Here is a 13171-nt window from a genome sequence, read left to right as displayed (position 1 = left end):
AGGATTAAAATATACTACTGGTGTCAGTTAAACAAGTTCATAAATCTATTTATGTATGTGTATGTGTAAAATTATCATATATAACAGTAGATAGCATGTATTATATTTCTGTGCAGACTAAATATGCAGAAACAAGCCTCCTCCTTTGAGTTATTCATTGTGAACACTTACTTCCTCAGTTGCTTCTATAATTTGCAGAGCCAGAGGCTACAATAATCAAACCTTAAATCCTAAATTTAAACACCTAAATACAGGCAGTTCTTTAAATATATTTTGAGCATCTTCAGCACACACTGAATTAAAAAAAAAAAAACCCCAAACACAACCTGTGGTTTTCTGAAGTTTAGAAAATGGCACCTGTTTATTTAAGTTTCTAAATGTGGATTTAGACATTCCTAAAATGGTTAAGTTCCTGTCCCCAAGTCTCAAAAAGCTCAAATTTCAGCTATATTTCTTTACGAGGTGGCAAAAGCTGGAATGTGAAAGCTGTGCACGATAAGGATTGCAAAACAGAGTGTCATGTGTTGCAAAATACTGCATTCATTCTGCACATAGTATCTTCATAGCGCCAGCAAAATTTAGAAGCAGGAAAGAAGCAAAAATGAAGTAAGAGCAGTTTGTTAAAATTACTGATATGTAAATTTTGTATTGTTGCTTTTTCTTAAATAAGCTGAGCCTGCCCCTTTCACCAAGGGCTCGCTGTTTCCTGTCCCTTGTGTTAACCCAATGGGAAATTTTCATTTTTAAAAATATGTTTTTTAATTTTTTAATTTATATTTTAAAATGTATCAATTACTCACATTATAACACATCCAAATAATTCAGTTAAAAATATACTGTCTCATTTGCAGTCACTCTTAGCTCCTGCCACTCTTATGGAAAGGGCTTGATGATGCCCTCCTGCACACTTCTGAAATGCCCATTCACTTCAATGGGACTTCCACATGAGAACGTCCCAGTGAATGGTCATAAGAAGTTTTCCCTAAGGTGCTGCTTAAGTGTAACTGTGATGTCACAGAATCATGTATTTATAGGACATACTTGTTTTAAATGCTTGCAGGCTGCTTTTGGGGCGAAGACCCCCGACGCAACATGTCAAAATTAAAAGATGCTCAAAATGGCAAAGTAACACCAGCGGCGTCACAGTTTTTCCACGATATTACCTTAAGATGGTGATAGAGCTGGATTTGCCTGACAGTTTTACAGAACTCTGATAATGGTGGCAGTGAGGTGAGTAGGGAGTACTTTTTAAAATGAATTCAGCAACCCTCACCTTTTGACCCATATCCTCACCATCATCACCATCATAGGCTCTTTTGCTAAAGGATCCATTAAGCACATCTGTGCAAAACGATGCAGCTAAAGATGCCTCAACATATACACCCATGTGGTCCCATTTCAGTCTCTTCCTTTGAACCTCTGCTCAGAACTAACTTCTTCCATAAAGCCTTTGGTTTAAACCTCTGGCTTTCCTCTCCAGCTGAGACGAGAGTGGAGTCAAAGTCTTTTCAGATCTGGCTTCTTCCCCAAATGTTTGCTGCACATGTAGAGAAGGTCTGGAACAGAGCTCGTTTGTAGCTGCATCTGCTCTCATTCATCCTTCGCTAAACTTGCCTCCCCCTTTTCTCTGACTACATTTAGGTCGAGAGCTTCTTGTGGCAGGGCCATGGGTTGTGCTTTTCTTTACTCTGTAAAGTGCTGTGCACACGCGTGGCATAATAATAATTCTACCGAGTTTTTAAAAGCCTAACTGACAAGCAACAGTAGCAACCCAAACAGGACTGTGGATCCACCTGACCTTATGTCCAGCATAGGGCTACCTAAACATCCCATCAGCAGATGGGTTTCCTCTTGCAAAACAGGACTCCCCTTGCCTCTTGCCTCCCCCCTGCCCCACCTGCTGTGCACCACCTAACTCTGTCTGGAGGTTCCTCAACTCTCTGGAGCAGATTTGGGGAGAGTTTGTGGAGCATGTGGAGAGGAAGAATGGGGGGAGGGAAGGGGGCAGACCCCATTTCACAAGCAGAAATCCTTGCACGGATGGGATGCATGTGTTGGATTACCACCCTATATATTTGTTTTATTATAATATTTTTATACCACCCTTTAGTCATATTCCCAGGAGTCCCAGTCAAGAGCAACCACTGCACATGCATTCTCCTCTCACCCCAATTTACCATAGAACATCCTGGCGGGGGGGGGGAGGCAGTTGCAGAGAGTGTAGCATGGAAAGAAATGAAAGCCCTACATGCACCTTGTAAAAAGCATAAAAGCTGCAAAATGAAGGAACCCCGGGATGTCACCCTTCACAACACACACACATGCATACACACCTCATTTACCTCTTTACACCTAGCAGATGGAAGTCTATGGTAGATAAATATGGTAGATAAATATGGATTTATGGATTGCAAGCAGAAATGTTTTAAGAATCACTTTAGTGTATCTTACCCCATCAGAGGGACTCTGCAAAACACTGCCTGCCTGCTCAAAGGCAAGCATGCTTTCTGCTGTAGTGGAATGACTGAAAGGTTTAACAAAAAAGAATTCGCCCTGTTCAGACATTGGAGAGAGACAAGACTTGTAGTGCTGAGCTCCAGCTCCGCCCACTTCAAGGTATCTGATAAAGCCTTCGGGATGTGGGCGCCCAGTGAAATTTATGGTGGATTTCCTGTCTGTCCTCTTACTACAGCAGTGTGACATGAACCAGCTGGGGACACAGAGGCCAGATCTGAAGCACCTGGCCCCCACAATAACCAACATTACACAAGAGACCAGAGAGATGGCCACAAGAGAGATGATAAGGTAGAGAGTTAGGCTGGGGGCTCTGGAAGGTGATTTGGGGAGAAGGTCCAAGGACTTGGAAAAGTCCTGCACAGCATTATCCTCTGAGGAAATCACAAGAACCAGTGAGGCTGAGAGAGACGGCACTCCATTGTCTCTTACTTCTATCACCAACCTGTGGGACACCCCAGGCTCCCTCAATGCCCGAACAGCCCGGATCTCTCCTGAGTGGCGTTCCACTTTGAACGGGGTGGCTTCATTGGCGTCCTGAAGCAAACTATAGGACAGCCAAGCATTGTGGCCACTGTCAGCATCCACAGCCACCACTTTGGTCACCAGGAATCCAGGTTCCACTGGGAGCAGAACTGGCTGGTGAAAGGCAGAGCCCTTGGAGACTTGCGGGTGCACAATCACCGGGGCGTTGTCGTTCTGGTCCACAACAAACAAGTGAAGAGTGGCTGTGCTGCTCAGGGGTGGGAAACCCGAATCCTTCACCTCCACTGCAACTTGAAAGACTTTCTCTTGCTCATAGTCAAGCATCCTGGATGTGTAAATGCTGCCATTTTCTTGGTTGATGTGGAAATAGGTCGAAATGGGTAAGCCATGATTTCCATTGTCCACAATGGAATAAGACAGCTTGGAGTTGACACCTGCATCCGGATCTGAGGCTGACAGAGAAAAAACTAGAGTCCCAGGGGAAGTATTTTCCTCCACATGGGCAGTGTATGAAGGGATGGAGAAAGTGGGTGCATTGTCATTGACATCTGAGACTTGAATAAATATGTTTTTGTGGGTGGATTTTTGAGGCATTCCAGAATCTGTTGCTTTAATTGTGATATTATATCCAGCAGCCTTCTCTCGGTCCAGGGGCCCATTGGTCACCAGTGAATAATGTCCCTTAAAGGAAGACACCAGTTTGAACGGGATGTGCCTGGTAATCTCCAAGTGGACTTGCCCATTTTCCTCAGAGTCGTTGTCCTTTGCTTGGATCAGGGCAATGACTGTTCCTGTGGGTGCATCTTCTTGCACTGGGCTAGAGAGGGAGGTCAGCATAATCTCTGGGCGGTTGTCATTGACATCAACAAGTTCCACTCTGATGTTGCAGTGACCCTCCATGGCAGGGGACCCCTTGTCTTTTATGTAGATAGCTATCTCGTAAGCATTGGCTTCTTCGTAGTCCAGCAAAGCTTTGGTCCTGATCTCCCCTGTCTGGGGATCCAAGCTAAATAAGTCAAGGAGCTTCAGAGGTGCGCTGTTGCTGGCTTTGAGGAAATACTCCATCTCTCCATTGGGACCTTCATCTAAGTCCGTAACATTGAGCTTAGTTACGACAGTCCCCACCTGGACATTTTCCTCCAAATAAACTTTGGACACTGGCGGGTCACACACAGGGGGGTTGTCATTTGCATCCAGGACGTGGACTGTCACCTGGGCAGTCCCAGACTGAACAGGATTCCCACTATCCAGAGCTGTCAGGACTAAGTGATGGACAGCGGCTTTTTCCCTGTCTAGAAGCTTCTCCAGCACAATTTCGGGCATTTTGACCCCGTCCCCCCTGACGTTAATGCTCAAGGCAAAATGTTCGCTTGGGCTAAGCTCATAGGTGGCAATGGAGTTGGAGCCCGTGTCCGGGTCTTCGGCGGCTTCCAGGCGCAAGCGGGTGCCCGGGTTGGCCACCTCGGTGATTTCCAAGGAAACCCTGTCCTTCGGGAACTTGGGGGCGTTGTCGTTCACGTCCAGGATCTCCACCTCCACCCGGTGGAGCTGCAGGGGGTTCTCCAGCACCAGCTGGAGAGGGAAGGAGCACGTGGGGCTGGAGCTGCACAGAGCTTCGCGGTCCAGCCTCTCGTGGACCAGCAACATGCCGTCGGCGAGGTTGACATGGAAGTAGTGGCGCATCCCGTCGCTGACCAGCTGCAGGCGGCGAGCGGACAAGCTCCGCACGTCCACGCCTAGGTCCTTCGCCACGTTCCCCACGGAAGAGCCTGGGTCCCGGTCCTCTGGGATGGAGTAGCGAATCTGCGCGGGGATGAGCCCTGGCAGGGACAAGGCGGCAGCCACCAGCGCCAGCAGCTGCCACGACCAGCTCTGCCCGCCGCCCATGCCTGGCTCCTTTGCGCGCAAGGATGGCCGTCTCCAGCGGCTGCCTCTGGTCCAGGTATCCAGCCCGGGGGTGGCCGCTGCTGCCTCCGGACCCCGCCGCAGTCCGGTGCCCCCCGCCCCGCCCCCCAGGTCTGCTCCTGGAGGCTCCGGGGTGACCTGAGAGGTGCTGTGCAGCGGAAAGGCGCGGGCTGCAGCTGGAGAGGCGGGAGGGGGGAGCGGGGGGATTTTAAAGCGCTCGGATCAGCAGCAGCTCATTGGCAAAAGGAGCAGCAGAGAAAAGGGGCTGTGAAATGGATACAGACAAGCGGCAATTCCCTCCTCGGCGGCGGCGGCGGCGGCGGCAGCAGCAGAGAAGCCCCTTCCCCGAAACGCACACACACCCTGCTGCTCCCCCCTCCCCAATCTCTCTTGCCACCAGTTTTCCCTCCCTGCGCTTCCCATTCCTTTCCCAGCGCAGCAGAGAGATTTGGAGGGCTGACCCAAGGGAGCCATTGGCCAGAAGAGCTCCCTTGATGCCCCTTTGGTGGAAAAGCAGGAACCGAAGGTGCAGAACGCAGACAGGGCGAGCTGCTGACGGCAGCTGTAACTCCAGGAGGGGGGAGGGGGCTACTCTACCCTCCTGCAACCTCTTCACTTCAATCCCCTCCCCCTCCCCCCCCCCGCTCATAAAGAAAGAGAGGAAAATTAGGCACACAAAGCTTTGGAGCAGATAGGTGCAATGTATCACAGCCTATGCTTGAGACCACGCGTTGATTCCTCACCCCCACCCCAGGCACTTCTCCTAGGTGCAGGGAAACTCAAAAGAAAAGAAAGGTGGTGCCATGGCTGGAACAAAATAGGGACACTACATGGAAAATTCTCACCTTGCCAAAGAAGCTGGGTTCAGTGAGATTGCTGCAAGAGGCTGTCCTAAGTGTCAGATTAGGTTTCATGAATACAAATTCGCTAATGTCTGAGACAGGAGAAAAGCAGGATCTGTATCCACGGGCAGGGGGTCCAGAAGTGGCCACTTGCACTCCTATCATGGCATCTCCAGGGCTCAGCTGATAATGGCAATGTCCCATCACGTGATCTGAAGCATCTTGAAGCCCACCAGCTTTGCTTCCACAGCATCCAAAGATGGTAGATGTTGCACGTGAATCACGGCGGAGGCATCGAACTCCCAAGGCCACCAAAGCCATCAGCGAGATGGTGGAAATTGCTGCCAAGGAGATGATAAGGTACACAGTCAATGTGGGAGGTCCCTCAGTTTCCACTGAGTGAGCTGTTAACCCCAGAAAGGTTTCAGGGCTGCTCTCCTCCAAGAGCACCATCACAGTGACTGAGGTGGACAAGGAAGGATCACCTGAGTCTTTGACAACCAGGACAAGGTCCTGGGTAGGATTGTCTATGTCCTGTAATGCTCGTGTAGTCCTCACCTCCCCGCTACGGAGGGCCATGCTGAAAATACCAGGGTCTGTGGCTTGCTCTACATGGTAAGAGAGCCAAGCATTTCGCCCAGAGTCCAAGTCCACTGCCATAATTTTTGTGATTAAGGCATTGGCTGCAGTAGATCGTGGAATTCTGAACTGTACAACAGAATCTTTCCCAGTAAAGGGGAATCGAATCCAGGGTGCATTGTCATTCTGATCTAGGAGGTAGATGTGCACCATGATTCTGTTGCAGAGAGGAGGGGAGCCACCATCACACGCCTCCACCAGGAACTGAAAATGATTCGTGTGCTCGTAATCAAAAGGGCTTTCTGCAAAGACATCTCCATTTGTTGGGTTGATGGAGACATAAGAGGTGAGGTCCTCAATCAATCCTTGCCCTGGGCTCGCCAAAACAGAATAAGACAAACGGGAGTTCTGGTCCTTATCAGAATCTGTTGCAGAAACTCTAAGCAGTACCACCCCCACTGGATTGTTCTCTTCTATGACGGCTTCATAAAATGGCCTGTCAAAATGAGGTGGGTTGTCATTGACATCTGCCAGAGTTATGGAGAAAGAGGTGTGCTCAGAAAGAGGTGGATTCCCCAAGTCAAAGGCATAGATGGTGACGTTGTATTGCGGAGTGCTCTCACGATCTAGTTGCTCACTTGTGAGCAAGGAATACTGGTGCTCAAAGTCTTTCCGAAGTTTGAAAGGAAGGTTTCTGGGCAGATCACACCGGACTTTCCCTTGATCCCCAGAGTCTCTATCCTTGACATGTATCACAGCAACCACAGTGCCAGGAGGCGCATCTTCACCCATAGAGCTGGAGAAAGAGGTGAGAATAACTTCAGGTGCATTGTCGTTGACATCTGTGACTTCTACCATAACACTGCAGTGTTCCTCCATAGTAGGGGAGCCCATGTCCTTAGCCTCCACTTCGATCTCATAGACATTAGCCTCTTCAAAATCCAGGCTCCCTTGGACACGGATCTCTCCCGTAGTCTCATTGATAGCAAATATCCTGCGCAAGGCTTCTGAGTTATGGCTGCTGAGGGAATACTGCACCTCTCCATTCGGCCCTTCGTCCAAGTCTGTTGCATTCAGCTTAATCACCAGAGTTCCTGGAGGAGAGTTTTCTACTAAGCGGGTATAATAAGTAGGTTTGTCAAAAACCGGATGATTATCATTGGCATCCAGAATGTGGACAGCAATTCGAATAGCGCTAGATTTGGGGGATATGCCCCCATCTTCAGCTGTCAGGACCAAGTGGTGGACAGCGATGTGCTCCCTGTCCAGGGGTTTCTCCAGTACTAGCTCTGGGAATTTGGTGCCATCTGTACGTGCCTTCACGTTGAGGTTGAAGTTCTCATTGGCGCTGAGGTGGTAGGTCTGTAAAGTGTTAGTTCCTACATCTGAATCCTGTGCGTGTGGGATGGGGAAACGGGCACCCAGTGCAGCCAGTTCATAGATCTGCAGAGATATTGTGCTACTTGAGAACACAGGCGCATTGTCGTTGATATCCAGAATCTCCACTTCGATGCGATAGAACTCCACTGGGTTTTCAATAGCAAGTTTGAGATGCAAGAAACAGCGCAGGTTCTGCCCACAGAGCTGCTCCCTGTCTATTCTGTCATTGACTATTATGATTCCAGTGTTCACATTCACAGAGAAATACTGGGAGTCAGAATCAGAAAGCACCTGCAGATTGGCAGCTGCAAGCTTTGTCACATCCATTCCTAAGTCCTTAGCAACATTTCCTACAAAGGCTCCTCGAGTGAGTTCCTCTGGGACAGAGTAACGGATCTGTGCAAAACAGTCACTCAGAAACAGACAGAAGGCAAAGGCATGCACGAGTCCCAAACGCCAGGCAGAGTTTTCTGTTCTGAGCATCTTTCTGAAATCCACAGCAGGAAGCTCTAAAACTGCAAAACAGGAGCTAAATATAGCAGGCAGTATCTCTTTAAACCTCTGGAGGATTCACCACCTATCTTGAAGAAATATGAAATATATGAGAGGAAAAGGGTCTGTGGTCAGTGTTTACCTCTCTCATTCATTGTTTTGGTTTGAGAGAGATTGACACAGGAGGGGAGTGGTACACACCGCAGATCTTCAATGCTAACCTCCTGCTCATTGGCTGAGACTGCCTTTCTATTTATCCAATCAGCAGCCTCCTTCCCAGGACAGCAACACACGCACCAATCCAAGTCTGGAAGTTGCTACTGTGTGAAAAAGGACCGCGTAACCTGCTGTTTTTAACCTAGAGACACCAGGCTAAACGGCAGACAATGGAAAACAAAGCCCAAAATCTTGTCTGGTTTTGGCTTCTGTGCTAGCTATAGGACTCTTAGAAGCATACGCTGCAAAGAAATGTTTGCTCTAAAAGCACACTGACTCCTCACGTATTACATCCACAACAGAACAGCTGATTTGTCATTTTTATGAACAAAGACAATTCAATGAATTCTAGGAAACAATAGTTCCTCTTACCCCATCCTAAGCTTCCAGATCAATCTCTTTTAGTTATTTCTAGGCTACCAAATTAATATCTAGCTTTATTTACCGGTATTTCAGAAGCCTTAGACTCCACCCTTTCAATGTAAAAACTCAAGGGAGTGATTGGTTTTTCTTAGAGAAAGAAATCTAATTGTACGGGGGCGGAGGGAACTTAGCAGTTGCAAAAATACAAAAAGCTAACTTTGTGACAGGCAGCATTTGAAGGATGATTTTAAATTATCATTTTCTTATTATTCACATCCTAGTTCCAGCCCCTGCTCCCCTACCCACTTTCTCTCATTAAAAGGCAGCAGTTTGTGGGAAGAAATCAGTGTAATTTTCCCCACTCTCCTGCTCTCTCTTTCCCAAGGCGTTATGACTATGTGGTGCAGGGTTAAGTTATGAAGAAGGAGGCCCCACCCTATTCTGATAACTGGTGAATCAGCCCTCAGTCAAGTTTCAAAGTGTTACTGGAGACACCAGATTCATGTGGGAAAGGAGAAAAAGGACAAAATTCCACCTCACCTGCCTGGGATGGTTCAGTGTATCAGTACGAGATAAGAAAGTGTCAAAGTCTCTCGTCAGAGTACTTGGTTGAGGATAATCCACAGGCCGCATAAAGGTGAAATCACTTCTGTCCGAGCCGGGAGAATAGCTGGTTCTATAGCACTGGCTCTGGGAGTCTGTGGGCCTGAGTGTGACCTCCATGTATTTCAATGTGCCATCTGAGTTCAGTTGAAGCTTAGGGCTGGATTGTTTGAAAACATCCCTGGCAGGAGCACCACTCAGGCTGCAGCAAGAAGAACCCCTGGCTTTTTTATTCCGAAAGCATTTCGCAGACAAGATTATGAACGTAACGAGGGACACAATGCTAACTGCCACCAGCGCAATAATCAGATAGAGGGTCAGGTCAGATTTTTCTTTGGGGTGAGTCAGGAAATCACGAGACTGGGGCCTTTCCTCAGTTACTTTATCCTCCAATGAGACCACGATGGTGACGGTGGTAGACAAAGGTGGTTCTCCATTGTCCTTCACTAGTACAAGGATTTTCTGTGCCGGGAGATCTGTTTCCTGGAACTCCCGAACAGTCCAAATTTCCCCAGTGTAGGGAGCCACTCGGAACAAGGAGGGGTCAGTAGACTGGGAAAGCAAGGAGTAAGAAAGCCAGGCGTTGTGGCCAGAGTCTGCATCCACTGCAGTGACTTTGGTGACCACATAGCCTGCCGATGCAGATTGAGGGATCCTCTGGATTGCAGACAGTTCCCGACCAGTCACTGGGTGCAAAACAACAGGCGTGTTATCATTCTGATCCATTATGAAGAGGTAGACAGTGACACTGGAGCTCAGTTGGGGTGACCCAGCATCATGCACCATGATGGGGATTTGCAGCACCTGCAGCATTTCATAGTCAAAGGAGTGCTGGGCATAGACATTCCCATTGTCTGGGTTGACGTAAATGAAAGAAGAGACTGGAGCATCTTGAATTGGGCTTCCTGCCACTGAGTACGTGAGCCGGGAATTGTCCCCCTCATCAGGATCAGAGGCCACCACAGTGCACAGCAGAGAGCCAGGTGGATTGTTCTCCTTCAAGAAGGAGTTGTAGAAGGGCTGAGAGAAGTACGGGGCATTGTCATTAACATCTGAAATGTTCAGCAAGATGGTGACATCTGTGGTTAGAGGTGGAGACCCTGAATCTTGGGCCGTCAACTTGATAGTGTATCGAGAAACTGTTTCTCTATCCAGCTTCTCAGAGGTAATCAAAGAATAGTGGTTTTCAAAAGATTTAATTTTAAAGGGCAAGTTTGGTGATATTTGTAAGCTCACCTTTCCATTGGCACCTGAATCTTGGTCTCGCACATTGAAAAGCCCTACCACTGTCTCTAAAGGGGTGTTTTCTGGCACGGGGTTTACCAGAGAGGTAAGGAGAACCTCTGGGGGGTGGTCGTTCTCATCTTCGACTTCCATTTGGATTACACAATGGCCTTCCATTTGAGGAATGCCCTTGTCCCTGGCCCTTACATGAAGCTCATAAAAATGAGATTCTTCGAAATCCACAACTCCTTGGACACGGATCTCACCTGTGTGGGGATCCAAGCCAAACAACTTCTGGATGGAATCAGGTGTGTGGATTCCAAAGGAATACTGTATTTCCCCATTAGAACCTGCATCAGGGTCAGTTGCATTAAGTCTGAAAAGCAAAGAGCCTACAGGGATGTTCTCCGAAAATCTTATCTTGTACAAAGGAAGGTCAAATGCAGGCTCATTATCATTATTATCCAGGACCACAATGGTGATCAGAGCTGTTCCTGACAGTACAGGATCCCCCCCATCACAGGCAGTCAGGATGAGCTGGTGTTCCGATTGTTGCTCTCGGTCCAAAGGTTGCTCTAGCACCAGCTCAGGTAAAAGCTTGCCATCGTTCACATTCTTTACATTAAGTGAGAAGTGGGGGTTGGGGCTGAGTCGGTAGACACTGACTGCATTGGTCCCCACGTCCGCATCATGAGCGCTCTCCAGTGGAAAGCGAGACCCTGTGGCGGCAGACTCTGCTATCCTCAGCACAAGCTTGGGAGTGAGAAAACCGGGGGAATTGTCATTTAAGTCCAGGATCTCTACCTCCAGGTGAAAGAGCTCCAAGGGATTTTCTATGACTACTTGGACTGGCAAAATGCACCCCGAGCTTGCTCCACACAGGGTCTCTCGGTCTATCTTTTCATTCACTATCAGAGCACCGTTGGCCAAGTTAACTGCAAAGTACCTCTTGCTCTCCTCAGAGCCCAGCCTCAGCCTGCGACGGGAAAGGTCTGCCACCGTTAAGCCCAAGTCCTGAGCCACCTTTCCCACCACGGTGCCCAGCTCCGATTCCTCCACCACGGAATAGTGGATCTGTCCTGTAACCAACGCCCGGCTGAACAGCAAAAACAAACCCAGTACTTGCCATTTGAAAGAGGGCTGCCGGGACAAATGTGGCTCCATTTCAGAAAAAAGTCCCCTTCCAGAAGGAGTCTTTGTGATATCCCAGGGATGAGGAGGCTCCAGGACCTGGATGAATGCTGTTTTTTAAATCCCTCGGTATTTCCTTCCAAATGAGTTAAAGTAGCTTTTGAGCTTGCCTAGCTGCAGCAACAGAATGTTAGTCAGAGAGTTGAGGGGGTGGATTGGGGGAGGGAAGCTGAATTACAGCCATAGCTACGGAGGAGGAAAGTCAAGGCAGAAAGAGCTGATCCCCCCTCCCCCCAAAATCTGGATCAGCACCTGACTAGATGACAGCTCCATCCACTCTCCACCAGTGACAAGTCCACCTACACTCTTAAAGCTGCTGCAGCACATGAAGTTGGGAGACCAGGACTGATCACCCCCATACCTCAACCCTAAATGTAACCAAGAGGCTGGTTTGCCACTGGTTTTGGCAGCTAAGTTTAGCAGCTCAGATTCTTGTTCTCAAGGAAACAGCACGTCCGGGAAGCATGAACGGTACAAATCCTCATTGTTCACATTAGCTAGATTCATTCCATCTCATCTGAACAAAAGACAAACTCTCAGCTGTAGGGGATACAGAATCATAGTCTCTCTGGCGAACAACTGGTCTGATTTTTCACTTGCAGTGAAAAAGGTATTTGTTACAGTCGAAAAGAGGAAAGATAGGGAGAAACTCTCACAGAAAGTGCTTTAGCATTTTGCAACGCAGCTTCAATAAATGCATTTAAAACTCTTAGTCATTACCAAGGCAAAACAGACCCTTTCAGAATGTTCATTTTCAAATGCAGACATGGGAACCTCCACCACACAGTGAAGAATGCACAATCTTCAAAATTGCTTAAGGCCTCCCAGCTCTATTCATTGGCCTTTCCAAAATTAGAACACCACAATCAATGCAGCAGTATTTCTAAGTAGAACCATTGTAACCCAAAGACCATGGTGTGGCTTTGAATGTCAGGGACCCACATACCAAGTAGTTTTTAAGCTGTGGTGTTAAGGCACTTTCCAATAATGAGACACCCAAGTACAGATTCACAGAACTGTGATGGACTCAGTGAGTGGACCATTTTTCTTAAGATGGGGTGCCTCATTCTTGATGTACTCCCGACTTATGATCCTTAGCACTTTTTCTTTCCCCTCTTTCCACCAAGCTTTCAAAAACATCAGAAAAACAAATATTTGACAACCTCCCCTGGAAAATCATTTAACTGCTGGATTTATTTTTTCGGTTAGAAACTTTTTGCTGCTTGTTAACCTAAATCTAAGTACCAGTAGTTTAAAAGCATTACTTCTTGCCAAATATCCACAGGGTGAACAACTGCTAATCTTCCCAAGCTTCTTCTAAAACAGCCTATCTCCTTGAAGAATCTCAAATCCAACAAAATGCTTTTTAATTTACA

General features: G+C 47.8%; 1 protein-coding gene across 1 annotated transcript in view; it reads right to left on the bottom strand.

The window, feature by feature from the left end:
• The window catches only part of LOC310767375 (protocadherin Fat 4-like), a 39426-nt gene that overhangs the window by 23257 nt on the left and 2998 nt on the right, over positions 1–13171 (bottom strand). The window contains exons 2-4 of the mRNA XM_083624245.1: positions 9318–11744; positions 5751–8267; positions 2947–5121 (exon numbers count right to left, since the gene is read on the bottom strand). Of these exons, the coding sequence (XP_083480371.1) occupies positions 2947–5121; positions 5751–8267; positions 9318–11744 (7119 nt within the window). The remainder of the gene's footprint in view (positions 1–2946; positions 5122–5750; positions 8268–9317; positions 11745–13171) is intronic.

Source organism: Podarcis filfolensis (genome assembly GCF_964270895.1).
Source record: "Podarcis filfolensis genome assembly, chromosome: 7".
NCBI lineage: Eukaryota > Metazoa > Chordata > Lepidosauria > Squamata > Lacertidae > Podarcis > Podarcis filfolensis.
Note: the sequence above shows the minus strand (reverse complement) of the source record. Positions and strands in the feature narration are given on the sequence as shown.